Below are 16,546 nucleotides of genomic sequence, written 5' to 3'. Positions count from 1 at the left end.
TTGTACCTCTATATCGGCAGTATCCATTCCTTTCTAGCTCAGGAAGAACAAATGAGTTTCTTACTGAAGAATTTGGTCCAAGTGAAAGCAGTGCTGTCCCTTAGCTGGTCCAAATAGGCATGGCTAAATGAGAAACAATAAAAATTGTTTTTTTTTACATCTGTGTTAAAAAAAGGTTAATTAGTTATTAAGGTGAGCTATTTTTTCCTTAAAAAAACCCAAAACCAAAAAACAGAATTTTTTAAAAATTTAAAAATTGTATTAATTGGATTTATTGTATTGTTATGTCTACTGTATATGCTGTGAGCCGCCCCGAGTCCTCAGAGAGGGGCAGCATACAAATCCAATTAAATATAAATAAATAATTTTTAAAACCCCCAAATAAAATTTATGGTGATTTATTTATTTATTTATTTATTTATTTATTTATTTATTTACTTACTTACTTACTTACTTACTTACTTACTTACTTACTTACTTACTTACTTACTTACTTATTTAATTCCATTTCTGTGCTGCCCAACTCCCTAGGGACTCAGGGCAGATCACAGCATAATAAATATGGAACAATCTAAAAAACAGGACAATTTAAAATAATTGCAGCAGATCAATTCAAAATAATTGCAGCAGATCAATTCAAAATAATTGCAGCAGATCAATTCAAAATAATTGCAGCAGATCAATTCAAAATAATTGCAGCAGATCAATTCAAAATAATTGCAGCAGATCAATTCAAATGGGTTATATGTCTTACTGAACTAGGGTGGATTATTAAAATCCCTCCCTTCCTTCTAACTAAAATGAGAATAAGTAGGCCAGTTCCAACAAGAAAGAAAACAAGATGAAGATTTCCCAATTCTGCAGTTGATGAATTTGTGATCTGGAATTGTGGGAGGAAATGTCTCTTTGGTTTCCCACTTGCAAACAACAAGAAGTCATTAAACTCTTATGAGACTTCCAGCCTTCATTATTCTGCTGATGTTAAATGAGTTTGAGGGTGCAGTTTTCACTGACTGTGGTCGTTGTGGGTTTTTCCCCCTTTTCCTCTTTATGTAATCAGTCCCAGCATTAATAACCACCGGAGGCTATGGGAAAGCAAGGAGAAAGCGTGCTGTGCTCAGCGGGAGAGAAAGAGTCGGGTAAGTTCTATACTGTGGTGTTAAAAATATATTTGTTTTGCTTCCTTTACTTGCATTGAACTGCATGGTGAATAATAGTACAGTGTTCCCTCGATTTTCGCGGGTTTGAACTTCGCAAATAGCCAACACCACGGTTTTTCAAAAAATGTTAATTAAAAAATACTTCGCGGTTTTTTCCTATACCACGGTTTTTCCCACCCAATGACGTCCTATGTCATCGCCAAACTAATAATTTTTGCAAATAAATAACAAAAAAAATAATTATTGTTAATAAATAATTATGTTTATAATTATCAGGATCACTAAGTGTCTTATTCAATGGCGAGTACCAGTAATAATGGTGAGTAAATGGTTGTTAAGGGAATGGGAAATGGTAATTTAGGGGTTTAAAGTGTTAAGGGAAGGCTTGTGATACTGTCCATAGCCAAAAATGGTGTATTTACTTCCGCATCTCTACTTCGCGGAAATTCGACTTTCGCGGGCGGTCTCGGAACGCATCCCCCGCGGAAATCGAGGGAACACTGTACTGTAGTTGACAATCGTCATACTGAGAGAGACTTTGCAGAGGTCTTCAAACTTGGCAGCTTTAAGACTTGTGGACTTCAACTCCCAAAATTCTCCAGCCAGCGGTGCTTGTTTCTCCTAACATGTTCATCAGTAACTGGAAGAGGACAAAGCTAAATATATTCTGGGTAATCTCATGAACATGTCCACGTAGGGGGTTTTTTGGACAACACCACAAATCTGTTCTGCTGATCTCTTTTGGGGGAATATCCACCCACCCCCAATTCCTAGTCTACTCTTCAATCCTACAATTCCCTGGTTTTATCTCCTCAAACGGTTAACAACCTAGATCGTGCAGAATGCAGCTGTGAGAGCTATCATGGGCTTTTCCAAATATGCCCGTGTTACACCAACACCGCAGTCTGCATTGGTTGCCGATCAGTTTCCGGTCGCAATTCAAAGTGTTGGCTATGACCTATAAAGCCCTTCATGGCACCGGACCAGATTATCTCAGGGACCGCCTTCTGCTGCACGAATCCCAGCGACCAGTTAGGTCCCACAGAGTGGGTCTTCTCCGAGTCCCGTCAACTAAATAATGTCGCTTGGCAGAACCCAGGGGAAGAGCCTTCTCTGTGGTGGCCCTGGCCCTCTGGAACCAACTCCCCCCAGAGATTAGAATTGCCCCCACCCTCCTTGCCTTTCGTAAGCTGCTTAAAACCCACCTCTGCCGCCAGGCATGGGGGAATTGAGATACTCTTTCCCCCTAGGCCTTTACAATTTTATGCATGGTATGTCTGTACGTATGTTTGGTTTTATAATAAGGTTTTTTTTAACTGTTTTAGTATTGGATTATTATTATATGCTGTTTTATTCCTGTTGTTAGCTGCCCCGAGTCTGTGGAGAGGGGCGGCATACAAATCCAATAAATAAATAAAATAAACCTAATCTTGCTTAACTTCAGAGCCCCGGCAAAGTTAGCTGGGTGAGAGGAAGAAGCATTCTAGCTTCCAAATTGCCACTTCTTTGATCTTTACCACAACAGGTATTGCGTTGAGTTCCAGCTCATGGCCATCACAAAAGGCTGCCTTCATGGGAACAGTTCCTACACTCATTGGATGAAGTATCTCAGTGAAGGACACACAGTGTGTGTGGAGTGTCAACATCCAGCCCTCGATCAGAAGAGTCTACACTGCTCTGGGGATGGGAGCGGAGCTAAGAAGTAAGAATCAATTACGTCTTTTGCTTAGTGGTGAAATTTATTTATTCGTTTGTTCGTTCGTTCATTCATTCATTTGATTTCTATGCCGCTCTTCTCCTGAGACTCAGAGCGGCTTAGAACATATTAGAAATCTACATAAAATAACGTTCTAAAAAACACACAGTTAGAACTAAACTAACAGATTCATACATCCTACAATCATATATTGGGTGGGGCAAGTTTCAATTCCCCCCAGCCTGCTGGCAGAGGTGAGTCTTCAAAGCTTTACGGAAGACAGGGAGAGAGGGGGCAGTATGAATCTCTGCAGGGAGCTCATTCCAAAGGGCTGGGGCAGCCACAGAGAAGGCTCTTCCCCAGGCCTCGCCATGCGACATTGACTGATGGGACCTGGAGAAAGTCGACTCTGTGTAACCTAACCGGCCGCTGGGAAGTATGCGGCAGAAGACAGTCCCGTAAGTAATCTGGTCCCATGCCATGTAGGCCTTTATAGGTCATAACCAACACTTTTAATTGTGTCAAGAGACCAATCGGCAACCAGTGCAGCATGCAGAGTGTAGTATGTACAGATTAGAACTTTGTGCCAGTTTATGGAGGACATGTTTTCACAACGGACTCTCCATCTTCATCTGGCATGAAAGTACCTGTAAGAAGACCTCCTAGGCAGACATTCTACGTTGCATGGAGAAGGGAAGTGTGTGTTTGTCCAAGAACTGCTAGATTTCGATTGGCCCACTGCAGGGCTTCCATCTCCCATCTGGCATCTGAGCCACTTGTCCTATGATAAGTGTCCTAGTTTTCCTTCTCCTTTATTTTTTCCTGTCTGATTTTGTCAGAGGTAAATTAATGTTGTAGAATGTAGAAGACCAAACGGCTCTCAGAAGCTCACAATTTCTACTAGTAAGCCCTGGGCAGCCTTACCATGCAGCTACCATTCCCTTCCACCATGCTAACCATAACCTCCCTCACCTTCCCTGATCCATTCTTTTGCCCACCACTAAGCACCTAGACCAACCATGGATCCTTCATATATGTTTCTGTACATTCCTGCTTATTATATTCGTGCAGCTCCATACCTAGAGATCTTCCCTAATAGAATTATGTGGGGGAAGAAAAACCAAACGGGACAGTCTTCTGCCTCACAAGTCCCAGCAACGGATCAGATCCCACAGGGTTGGCCTCAGATCGTGCAGAATGCGGCCGCGAGAGCCATCGTGGGGCTTTCTAGATTCGCCCACGTTTCTGCAACACTCCGTGGCCTGCATTGGCTGCCGATCAGTTTCCGGTCACAATTCAAAGTGTTGGTTATGACCTTTAAAGTCATGCATGGCATTGGACCAGAGTACCTCCGGAACCGCCTGCTACCGCACGAATCCCAGCGACCTATAAGGTCCCACAGAGTTGGTCTTCTCCGGGTCCCGTCGACTAAACAATGTCGTTTGGCAGGCAAAGCCTTCTCTGTGGCAGCCCCGGCCCTCTGGAATCAACTCCCCCCAGAGATTAGAACTGCCCCCACACTTCTTGTCTTTCGTAAATTACTCAAGAGCCATCTATACTGCCAGGCATGGGGGAATTGAGACACCTTTCCCCCAGGCTTTTTTATATTTATGTTTGGGTATGTATATGTTGTTTGCTTTTTTAAATATGATAGGGTTTTATGTGCTTTTTAATATTAGATTTGTTTTCGCTGGAATATTGTTTTTATTATTGTTGTGAGCTGCCCCGAGTCTTTGGAGAGGGGCAGCATACAAATCTAATAAATTGAATTGAATTGAATTTTGAGTCTTGTAGACCAAACAATGTTGGCTAGCGGGACCATGGAGGAGAGCCTTCTCTGTGGGAGCTCCGGTCCTCTGGAACCAACTTCCCCCTGAGATCTGCACCGCCCCCAACTTCCGAAAGGCCTTAAAAACATGGCTTTGCCACCAGGCCTAGGGTCATTGAGCAACAACACACTGTTCTGAACTGAACTGATGTATGGCTGATATTATGGTGTAGCTTTCATGACGAATGATTGAAGGGTGAATGTTTTAATCTATGAGGTTTTATACATTGTATTATGCTTTTATCTTTGTGCGCTGGCCTGAGCCCACTGGAGAAGGGCGACTTATAAATTTAATAAATACTAAATACTAAACATTGGTTGTAGTCGCTGAGCCCTCTAAGTAGCAGATGCCTTTAGAAATGTAAATGCCTAAATGCTTAAAACAAGGAAATGTAAATGCCTAAATGCTTAAAACAAAGAAATGTAAATGCCTAAATGCTTAGAACAAAGACGGGGGGGGGGGGGGGGAACATGATCGAAACATTTAAATATGTTAAAGGGTTAAATAAGGTCCAGGAGGGAAGTGTTTTTAATAGGAAAGTGAACACAAGAACAAGGGGACACAATCTGAAGTTAGTTGGGGGAAAGATCAAAAGCAACATGAGAAAATATTATTTTACTGAAAGAGTAGTAGATCCTTGGAACAAACGTCCAGCAGATGTGGTTGATAAATCCACAGTAACTGAATTTAAACTTGGCTGGGATAAACATATATCCATCCTAAGATAAAATACAGAAAATAGTATAAGGGCAGACTAGATGGATCATGAGGTCTTTTTCTGCCGTCAGTCTTCTATGTTTCTATGTTGTAAGTGCCTAAATGCTTAGAGCAATGATGACAAATCTTTTTTCCCTCGTGTGTCGAAAGAGTTTCTGCGCATGCTATTGCGCATGCATGAGTGCCCACACCCATAATCCAATACTTGGGGAAGGCAAAAGCAGCTTCCCCCATCCCCAGAGGCCCTCTGGAGACTGGAAATGGCCTGTTTCCCAACTTCTGATGGGCCCAATAGGCTCATTTTTTGCCCTCCCCAGGGTCCAAAGGCTTCACTGGAGCTGGGGGAGGTAAAAACGCCCTCCCCCATCCCTCTGGAAGCTCTCTGGAAGCCAAAAACGCCCTCCCAGAGCCACTGCATGAGCCAAAAATCAACTAACCAGCACACACATGCATGATGGAGCTGACCTAGGGCAATGGTTCACGTGCCAGCAGATATGGCCCCGCGTGCCACCTGTAGAACCCATGCCATAGGTTCGCCGTCACTGGCTTAGAACAATTCTGCTTCTGTCTCCTCTTCTGCTCTTGTCTTTTTATAGTTTGGGATACTTTATGGCAGCAACACTACTGGCCTAAATGTTGATCTTAAAACAGTTTTGGATCATTTAAGAGTTCATGTGAGAATAAGTCTTTCTAAATTAAATGCCTATCTGTTTTTTAATTAAGTTCTCCCACCTCGTTCAACTTCTAATTATCTGAAGAGAAGCCTTAGATTTCTGAATTTAGAAATCGAATGCCATGTAGGGCTTTAGATTTCTAAAGCCCTACATGGCATTGGACCAGAATACCTCCGGAACCGCCTACTACTGCACGAATCCCAGCGGCCGATAAGGTCCCACAGAGTCGGCCTTCTCCGGGTCCCGTCGACCAAACAATGTCGTCTGGCGGGCCCCAGGGGAAGAGCCTTCTCTGTGGCGGCCCCGGCCCTCTGGAATCAACTCCCCCCGGAGATTAGAACTGCTCCCACCCTCCTTGTCTTCCGTAAACTACTTAAGACCCATCTATACCGCCAGGCATGGGGGATTTGAGACACCTTTCCCCCAGGCTTATTATAATTTATGTTTGGTATGTATGTGTTGTTTGTTTTTTTAAATTGATAGGGTTTTTAGTTTTTTTCTTAATATTAGATTTGTGCCTGTACAATATTGTTTTATCGCTTGTTGTGAGCCGCCCCGAGTCTTCGGAGAGGGGCGGCATACAAATCTAATAAATTATTATTATTATTATTATTATTATTATTATTATTATTATTATTAATTACTTCATTCCATTTAATGGTTTAATGTTCTTTGTTGTTTGTACTTTTGTTTGCAGCTGGAATCTCTGAAGAGTGCGGACTAATATTTCTTACTCTAGGTATCTCCCAGTGTGTGAATTTCAACTCCCTGAATTCTCAGTAATGGCTGTGCAGGTTGGGAATTCTAGGAATTGGAAACCACCTATATCTGGAATGTGCCGTGATTGAGGAAGATTGGAATATCCTCTTTCTTCTCACACATAGAAACATAGAAACATAGAAACATAGAAGACTGATGGCAGAAAAAGACCTCATGGTCCATCTAGTCTGCCCTTATACTATTTCCTGTATTTTATCTTACAATGGATATACGTTTATCCCAGGCATGTTTAAATTCAGTTACTGTGGATTTACCAACCACGTCTGCTGGAATTTTGTTCCAAGGATCTACTACTCTTTCAGTAAAATAATATTTTCTCATGTTGCTTTTGATCTTTCCCCCAACTAACTTCAGATTGTGTCCCCTTGTTCTTGTGTTCACTTTCCTATTAAAAACACTTCCCTCCTGAACCTTATTTAACCCTTTAACATATTTCAATGTTTCGATCATGTCCCCCCTTTCCCTTCTGTCCTCCAGACTATACAGATTGAGTTCATTAAGTCTTTCCTGATACGTTTTATGCTTAAGACCTTCCACCATTCTTGTAGCCCGTCTTTGGACCCGTTCAATTTTATCAATATCTTTTTGTAGGTGAGGTCTCCAGAACTGAACACAGTACTGTATTCCAAATGTGGTCTCACCAGCGCTCTATATAAGGGGATCACAATCTTCCTCTTCCTGCTTGAACACTTCCTTTGTTCCTTGAAATCAAAACCTTTGTATCAGGAATATGCTATTTTGAAGTTCATAGATTACCCTATTGGGGACCATGTTTCAAATAAGTCAGGACAAAAAAAAAATTAAATGCGATTAATGAAAGTTAGACTGAATGCTTTTATAACTATCCAGTTAACTTCAGTACAGTTTTTGGAGTGTCTAAAAGCCACACATGTTTTTGAGTCACCCAGATGCAGACATTGAGGCACAGATTATGCATGTCTCAATTATTCCCATAAGCTTTTATTTCTTTTTTCTACGAGATAAAGTAACATTCAGGGTTCATTAATTTTTTGCTGTTTGGGTATGTTAATCTTCTTTTGCTTGCTGAAAACAGACAAACAAACAAACATAGAAACATAGAAGACTGACGGCAGAAAAAGACTTCATGGTCCATCTAGTCTGCCCTTATATTATTTCCTGTGTTTTATCTTAGGATGGATATATGTTTATCCCAGGCATGTATAAATTCAGTTACTGTGGATTTACCAACCACGTCTGCTGGAAGTTTGTTCCAAGGATCTACTACTCTTTCAGTGAAATAATATTTTCTCACGTTGCTTTTGATCTTTCTCCCAACTAACTTCAGATTGTGTCCCCTTGTTCTTGTGTCCACTTTCCTATTAAAAACACTTCCCCCCTGAACCTTATTTAACCCTTTAACATATTTAAATGTTTCGATCATGTCCCCCCTTTTCCTTCTGTCCTCCAGAACTATACAGATTGAGATCATTAAGTCTTTCCTGATACGTTTTATGCTTAAGACCTTCCACCATTCTTGTAGCCCGTCTTTGGACCTGTTCAATTTTGTCAATATCTTTTTGTAGGCGAGGTCTCCAGAACTGAACACAGTATTCCAAATGTGGTCTCACCAGCGCTCTATATAAGGGGATCACAATCTCCCTCTTCCTGCTTGTTATACCTCTAGCTATGCAGCCAAGCATCCTACTTGCTTTTCCTACTGCCCGACCACACTGCTCACCCATTTTGAGACTGTCAGAAATCACTACCCCTAAATCCTTCTCTTCTGAAGTTTTTGCTAACACAGAACTGCCAATGCAATACTCAGATTGAGGATTCCTTTTCCCCAAGTGCATTATTTTACATTTGGAAACATTAAACTGCAGTTTCCATTGCTTTGACCATTTATCTAGTAAAGCTAAATCATTTACCATATTACAGACCCCTCCAGGAATATCAACCCTATTGCACACTTTAGAGTCATCGGCAAATAGGCAAACCTTCCCTACCAAACCTTCCCCTATGTCACTCACAAACATATAAAAAAGAATAGGACCCAGAACAGACTCTTGTGGCACACCGCTTATAACCTGTCTCTGCTCAGAATACTCGCCATTAACAATAACTCTCTGATGTCTATGCTTCAGCCAGCTTGTAATCCACTGAACTATCCAGGGATTAAGTCCAATCAAGTGTAATACTGTTGAAGTCCTACAGTTTCACCCCAGGGAAGTAGATTCTCAATTATGAAGGCGACTTCATGGCTTCGGGATGTCAACTAATTCACTTCGCATGAGAGTATGGCTGCAATGTTTTGTTGAATCAGCTGAGCCATGTCTGGAATGTCTCGTGAGGCTTCGTTGGGTGCAACTGGAGACATCTGTCAATATTCCTGTTCTCCTTGCTCCCGCCTGAAATAGACTTAGAGGCATTGATCAAATCTACTAGGGGATCTGGTGACAGGAAGATCCGTCTGCCATGATCACTTGAGAAGATGGAACAGTTGAGAAAAATCTTTAGAATGGAGGGCGAGAGGTGAACGCACTCTGAAGATCATTCATCCATTCAAAGAATTCTGTGAAAGGATCGAATGGCTGTGAGATTTCCTCTTCCTTTTTAATGACAAACGTAGGTGATGAATGTGAATAGGACTGGAGCCAAAAAAGCTCCAGTTTGGAGAAACCCATGCTTTACAGAAATAAATACCTATTCAGCATCACACAGATACTTCACATTTTTAGTGCCTTGGACAAATTAACTCGAAGTTCATTTTGTGCCTTATCGATTTATTCAATACATAATGGGCTTTAAGAAATAGATTCTAAAAGCTGCAATCAATTTGTATACTATGCATCTTGGGGGTAGTTAAACAGGCAGCCTTTAAAAATGAGGGAGTAAACTTTATAAGTTTTTAAAAAAATGAAATATTACTGGAAGCTTCAGGCCTGATTAAGCACTACTGACATTTGCAAAAAAGCATTATTAGAAAAGCCAGTGCCTCTTGCTTGCAAAAATTAGCTGCTCCTTAGGATTTGCAGGAAGACATGGGAGTTATGGAATGCAGGTTTGCAACAGATGGTCATGTGCATATAGCTGGGGAAAGAAGGAAGGAAGGAAATGCCTAGGAATAACCTGCCAGTATTGCTGTCCAGATTTGCAATAGATTAAAAGCTAGTCTGCACATACTATCTTGATAAAGTAGGGTCAGAGAAAAATTAATTGTACATCCAAGATTTCTTCATCATATATTTCTGCAATTGGATCGTAAAAGGTTCTGTCGTTAGGAATACAAATTGAGAATCCTTAACTCAAGAAAAGACAGTCATGTACACCGGGGTGGTATTCACTTACTTTCCCTACTGGTTCCCAAATCTGAGCGTGTGCTCTCACACACTTTGTTCATGTGCGTGCCTTCCGTGCATGCACATGGCCTTCCACGCATGCGCTTTGCTCGCATGTGTGGTTTGCACGTATCGCGCGGCTTTAAAACACTCCGCAGTCTGCATTGGTTGCCGATCAATTTCCGGTCACAATTCAAAGTGTTGGTTATGACCTATAAAGCCCTTCATGGCATCAGACCAGATTATCTCCGGGACCGCCTTCTGCCGCATGAATCCCAGCGACCGGTTAGGTCCCACAGAGTTGGTCTTCTCCGGGTCCCATCGACGAAGCAATGTCGTTTGGCGGGACCCAGGAGAAGAGCCTTCTCTGTGGCGGCCCCGACCCTCTGGAACCAGCTCCCCCCAGATATTTATTTATTTATTGGATTTCAGAGTTGCCCCCACCCTCTTTGCCTTTCGCAAGCTCCTTAAAACCCACCTCTGTCGTCAGGCATGGGGGCATTGAAATTTCCCTTCCCCCTAGGCTTATAGAATTTATACATGGTATGTTTGTATGTATGAGTGTTTTTTTAAAATTGGGGTTTTTTTTAGATTGTTTTTAATATTAGATTTGTTTACATTGTCTTTTTATATTGTTGTTAGCCGCCCCGAGTCTTCGGAGGGGGCAGCATACAAATCTAATTAATTAATTAATTAATTAATTAATTAATTAATTACTTACTTACTTACTTACTTACCTAAATAGGACAGCATAGTGCTGGGGCGGGTGGCTGGGAGTCGGGACTGACCCACCTGCAGGTCGTTACTATCAGTCCGCCTGAACCAGTCCAAACTGAATACCACCTCTGATGTCCACCAGTGTTTTCTCATCCTTGGCAGCTCTAAGAAGGGTGGACTTCAACTCCCAGCATTCCCCAGCTAGCTCTGCTGGTGGGGGAATTCTGGAAGTTGAAGTCCACCCATCTTAAAGTTGCCAAGGTTGACAAACATCAAGCCTACTAAATATCTATGGAGATTCTCATTCAACTAGGTCACTGTTATCCCAAAGGTGCTTTTTCAAGAGGCAACTGGACTTTATGGTTTTTCTTTAAAGACATTTAGCTTCTCATCCAAGAAGCTTCCTCAGTTCTTGAAGAGAAATGAATGGGTGAGAATTGAAATGTCTTCAAAGAAAAGCCAGAAAGTCCAATTGCCTCTTGAAAAAGCACCTTTGTGATAAACCCTATTAATTTCTTTCTGTCCTTGAAGAAATGGAAATACCACTTCATGGCATCCTGTCAAGCCGGTAGAGAAGCTGGGGGAAATCAGCGGCTTGTCACACTATCTGTAGAAGGCCTGTTGGTTATGGGAACTTGGGAGGGGGGGTGAATTCATGAGGGATGCAGACACAAAGCATTCTTTTGAGAAATACAAGGCCATCATATGTCTACTACTGGAGCGGAAGAAGGAATTGCCACGCTGCCATGCTAGCACAACCTGAATGGGCAATGTGACAAGTTTGTGGGTGGGGGACAAGGGATGTGAACTTTCCACTGGATGGGAAGCTCAGATTCGGGTTCCCCTGTTGAGGTGCCAGGATGGATCCAGAATTAAATTGGAATTTTAAGCAATGCCTTGACTTGGACTTTGATGTAAGTTTGGATGTTACCTGGAACCCTAACCTATGCTTTGTTTTGTTTTACAGGAACCAGTTACTGTACTGGCAGGCTGTGGGGAATCCGAGATGTCGAGGGACCTGGAAGAGGGTTCGTCAGCGGGATATTTGCACTTGTCCTTCAGTTCACAGCTTCTTGTTCATCTGACTTTCATGTCATCCCGCCAACATTGAATTTATCACTACTGCAGTCCTCATTTACAGAAATTCAGGGAATAAGATGGAACCTGCTACCTGGACCTTTCAACATTCTTCCAATGTCTAAAGCCCTTACCTCTCAATCCCAAAATTTTACATTTCAAAGTATATTGAACAGCAAGGTTTAAAGAAGAACCACTCTTAAGACAGAACCAGGATTATAAGGTTTTGATCTAAAGGCAGACTCTGATGAATACGGATGGATAACCTTGCCAGGGCTCAATTTGGATCACCCTCAAGGTGCATAAAGCACTTCCCTCTGAAAATTAAAATATTTCAAGCTGAGCTAACGTTCGCATATGGCTCACCAAGTTCTCTTTCTGACTTTATCACTTCTTCCATTTCAACAAGGCTTATCTGCCTAAGGCAGCTGCAGGAAAGCTGGAGACAGTCAAAGAGGAGCAAAAGTGACCTAATCTTTCTGCTCTATGTCCACCTTCAGACTTTTATAATCTACTAAATCTTGTGTCAAAGGCTGAGCTTAGAGAATTTGGGTAACATTTCTCATAATTAGTACAGGATGGTTTCTGTATGTGCAGAGATAAAGCACTGATGTGATACTGATCATAGAACTCCGCTTCCTAAGAACCTCCTTCCCTTACACAGTGGTACCTCTACCTAAGAACGCCTCTACTTGTGAACTTTTCTAGATAAGAACTGGGTGTTCAAGATTTTTTTTGCCTCTCCTCAACAACCATTTTCCACTTACAAACCCGAGCCTCCAAAACTGTAACTGGAAAAGGCAGGGAGAAGCCTCCGTGGGGCCTCTTTAGGAATCTCCTGGGAGGAAACAGGGCTGAAAAAGGCAGGGAGAAGCCTCTGTGGGGCCTCTAGGAATCTCTTGGGAGGAAACAGGGGCGGAAAAGGTGGGGAGAAGCCTCCGTTGGGGCCTTTTTAGGAATCTCCTGGCAGGAAACAGGGCTGGAAAAGGCGGGGAGAAGCCTCTGTGGGGCCTCTAGGAATCTCCTGGGAGGAAACAGGGCCTGAAAAGGTGGGGAGAAGCCTCCGTGGGGCCTCTAGGAATCTCCTGGGAGGAAACAGGGCTGGAAAAGGCGGGGAGAAGCCTCTGTGGGGCCTCTAGGAATCTCCTGGGAGGAAACAGGGCCAGAAAAGGTAGGGAGAAGCCTCCGTGGCGCTTCTCTAGGAATCTGGGAGGAAAAGGCCTCCACTCTCCCTGTAGTTTCCCCAATCGCACGCATTATTTGCTTTTACATTGATTCCTATGGGAAAAATTGCTTCTTACAAACTTTTCTGCTTAAGAACCTGGTCACGGAATGAATTAAGTTCATAAGCAGAGGTATCACTGTATTTCCAAAAGCAAGTTTTTAGATTTCATGTCTGCTGCCAAGCTATGCTTGGAATTTTTAACGCCTTTTGTAAATATGGAAGCTGTAGATTGCATGTATTTTAACTGAGCTGACAATCTGAGCTATTCCTGTATTTTTTAAGTTATATGCTTCATTTTTTGTGAAACTGGAAAAATATGCTGGTTGGTTTTTCATTCTTTGCCATACCAGTTCTCCTTCCTTAAGTTTCTGCACAAAACAAAAGCCCAAAGAAATATTGGTATTTGGACAGTAATGATTGATGTGGCCCCTAGAAGTTTAATGGCAGCTTTAGGGAGACAATTTATACTGGGAAAATTGCCTACAAGAAATGACTAATCTGTAGATGCATTTCCTTGTCACAGTTTCTTTCACTGGGAAGCCCAGTCGTGGACATTCTTGCTTAATGGATCCTTGTGTTTTGTATTTCCATGCCTCCCTGTGTCTTCCTTTGATTTTGAGGAATAAGAAAATAAGGCATCTTCCGATTTGTCTGATCAAGGTAGAATTTAGATATCTCTGGACTAGCTTGGCTTTTCACTCATTGGCATAAGGGGATGCTCTACGGTAGAGATGAGGCATTTAGCTGCAAATAAGTTGGACAATATATTGAGATCTTTTTGGTTCTTTGTAAGAGGGGCTTAAAATTAATGAAAATTAGTTCCTTGTTGTTGTCATCACCCATAGCTGCAGTATCTCTTGAAGAGCTCCAAAACAGAGAAACGTCCCTGAATGAAGTTTCCATTCATGTTCAAAATTATGACAGTATTAGACTAAAGAGTTTAAGAAACTTCAAACCTGATTTCTTTTTTAAAATTATTAAATGCTTTATATAGACAACTGTATGTGCTCTGTTAGTAATATTTGAGTAGCATTGACTCAGCCTTCCATCCCTCCAAGATCAGTAAAATGAAGACCCAGATTATTGGGGGCAATATGCTGACTTTGTAAATTGCTTAGACAGTGCTATAAATCACTACGAAGAAGTTTATAAATGTAAGTGCTGTTGCTGTACTCTATATTGTGCCCTCCAAATTCAACCAGATAATCGTTCAGAAGGACACTGTGGTTGATTAGATTGAAATTGCCTGAGAAGTGCAGGAAATGTAGTGGAGCGGCGTGATTTATTCTACATAAATAATTTTTCAGAGTGACCAGAGCTGATTCCATCTGCCAAACGCAAACCAGATACAAACAGAGCTAAAGGATCAGAATCTTCAATACTGCTTAAAAGTGGAAGCCACTATATGTTTCAGTAATTTACTCCTCAATGGAAAATTAGAATCCAAACAGGGATTGCTAAAATAGTTGAATATAAATTTGGTTTCCTTATTAAATTATGATCACTGACTGGTCCTTGCACCTGTCTTCTAAGAGGAACTATATTTTCAAACCCAGCATTGGCAGATTTGAGAAGCCAGACTGGACGAGGAGAAAAGATGAAATGAATCTCCAAAGTTTTTCTGTGATTTGGCTGTAGAAGCTGACGGGTAACCATAGCAACACGAGCAAGATTAAAAGTGTCGTTCCTTTCATTTTAGATTCTATCCAAACTTAATAGTTCTAAGTTGGAAAAAGTAGGTGATTATTGGAAAACAAACTTCACATTCCCAACTATCATGCCTTCATTCCAATCAGAACCTAAGGTTTGTTAAAGCTGTGAGGAAACCTTCTCAGGAGACTGCAGAGAAGTATTAGATCAGAAGTGTCAAACTCAAGGCCCAGGAGCCAGATTTGGCCCATGGGGTACTTAGATCTGGCCCACAGGGCCGCCTTGGAAACAGCAATGGACCAGCCCACGGTACTTCTGCCAGTGAAAACGGAGCTCAGGAAGGCCATACGCAGCCCTCCCGAGCTCTGTTTTTGCTGTCAGAGGGTTGCAGGATGCTGTGGCAGCCGAAAACTGAGCTCGGGAGCCTGTTTTTGCTGGCAGAGCACTTGGCCCACCACAGGGATCTCCAACATGAATGACACTGAGCTGGCTATTCCCTTCTTGGCCACACCTACCCTGGCGCAACAGAGGTCAAATACAACCCTGATGCGGCTCTCAATGAAATCGACTATTGCTGTTGCTATTAAATTGGAGTCGTTTGATAACTGTGGCATCTGAAAAATATCCAGCATCTGAAGAAGTTATCTAGTTGGGGTAATGAAACATTTGCAAGAAAATAACTAAGTTCGGAAAGCTCCAAGAATCCCACAGTTCAACCCAGAACTATTATGTTAGAACTTTAAACATCAGCTATTGGATAGTCGATATGGAAACAAATCCCAGCGACCAGTGGGGTCCCACAGCATTGGTCACCTTAGGGTCCCATTGACCAAACAATGTCAGCTGGCGGGACCTAGGGGAAGAGCCTTCTTTGTGGGGGGCCCGGCCCTCTGGAATCAGCTCCCCCTGGAGATTCGTACTGCCCCCACCCTCCTTGTCTTCCAAAAGAGTTTAAAAACTCACCTTTGCCGCCAGGCCTGGAGTTCCTTAGATCTTCCCCCAGACCAATGAATGCTTTAGTTTGACTGTTGAATGAATGATATTGATAGTTTTTTAATTAGAATTTTAAGATTGTTTTTTAATGTATTAAGTGGATTGTTATTGTTTCTGTACATGCTGTGAGCTGCCCCAAGTCCTCGGAGAGGGGCGGCATATAAATCCAATTAAATCAAATCAAGTCAAATCAAAAGGCTGTTTGTTACGACGGTATATTTTTATGGATATGGAGTTCTTTTATGTGAGACCCTTCTGTTTATTTATATGTGTGTCAAAGTGGTTAATGTATAATGAAGCAGATTGGCAAAATAAGTTCTACCAAATACAATGTTGATTTTATAATTTATCTTCTGTGTGGATATATTAGTCAAGAAGCCAGCAGAGCACAGTCCAGAATCATGCAATTGCAAATATTCTTGCTCAATATTACCCTCCCTGTGAAAGTATTGTTTTGTGCTTGAAACAATAAATGCATACAACTAGGACTTCAAGGAACACAGCTGGGAAGAAATTTAATGCTTGAAATTGACACTGCAGGGGGGAAAACGTCTAGAGAAGCGATGGAGGAAGAGTAGGTCCGAATCTGATCGAACACTTGTAAGAGCTTTTATTAAGACTTACAAAGTGGCGCTCAAGGCGGCAAGATGCGCGTACCATGCCGCCTTGATTGCATCAGCGGAATCCCGCCCGGCCGCTCTGTTTAGGGTGACCCGCTCCCTTCTTAAC

At 42.1% G+C, this 16,546-nt stretch overlaps 1 protein-coding gene across 1 annotated transcript in view; it reads left to right on the top strand.

Annotated features, from left to right (window-relative positions):
* LOC139163687 (somatomedin-B and thrombospondin type-1 domain-containing protein-like) overlaps positions 1 to 14,172 on the top strand; it is a 28,372-nt gene extending 14,200 nt beyond the window's left edge. Inside the window, exons 3-5 of the mRNA XM_070744642.1 lie at positions 1,061 to 1,139; positions 2,686 to 2,862; positions 11,840 to 14,172. Coding sequence (XP_070600743.1) covers positions 1,061 to 1,139; positions 2,686 to 2,862; positions 11,840 to 11,957 — 374 coding nt within the window. The 3' untranslated portion in view covers positions 11,958 to 14,172. The remainder of the gene's footprint in view (positions 1 to 1,060; positions 1,140 to 2,685; positions 2,863 to 11,839) is intronic.
* The last annotated feature ends 2,374 nt before the right edge of the window (positions 14,173 to 16,546 follow it).

This window comes from Erythrolamprus reginae, chromosome 3 (genome assembly GCF_031021105.1).
Source record: "Erythrolamprus reginae isolate rEryReg1 chromosome 3, rEryReg1.hap1, whole genome shotgun sequence".
Classification (NCBI taxonomy): domain Eukaryota; kingdom Metazoa; phylum Chordata; class Lepidosauria; order Squamata; family Dipsadidae; genus Erythrolamprus; species Erythrolamprus reginae.
This window is presented reverse-complemented; position numbering and strand designations above follow the sequence as displayed.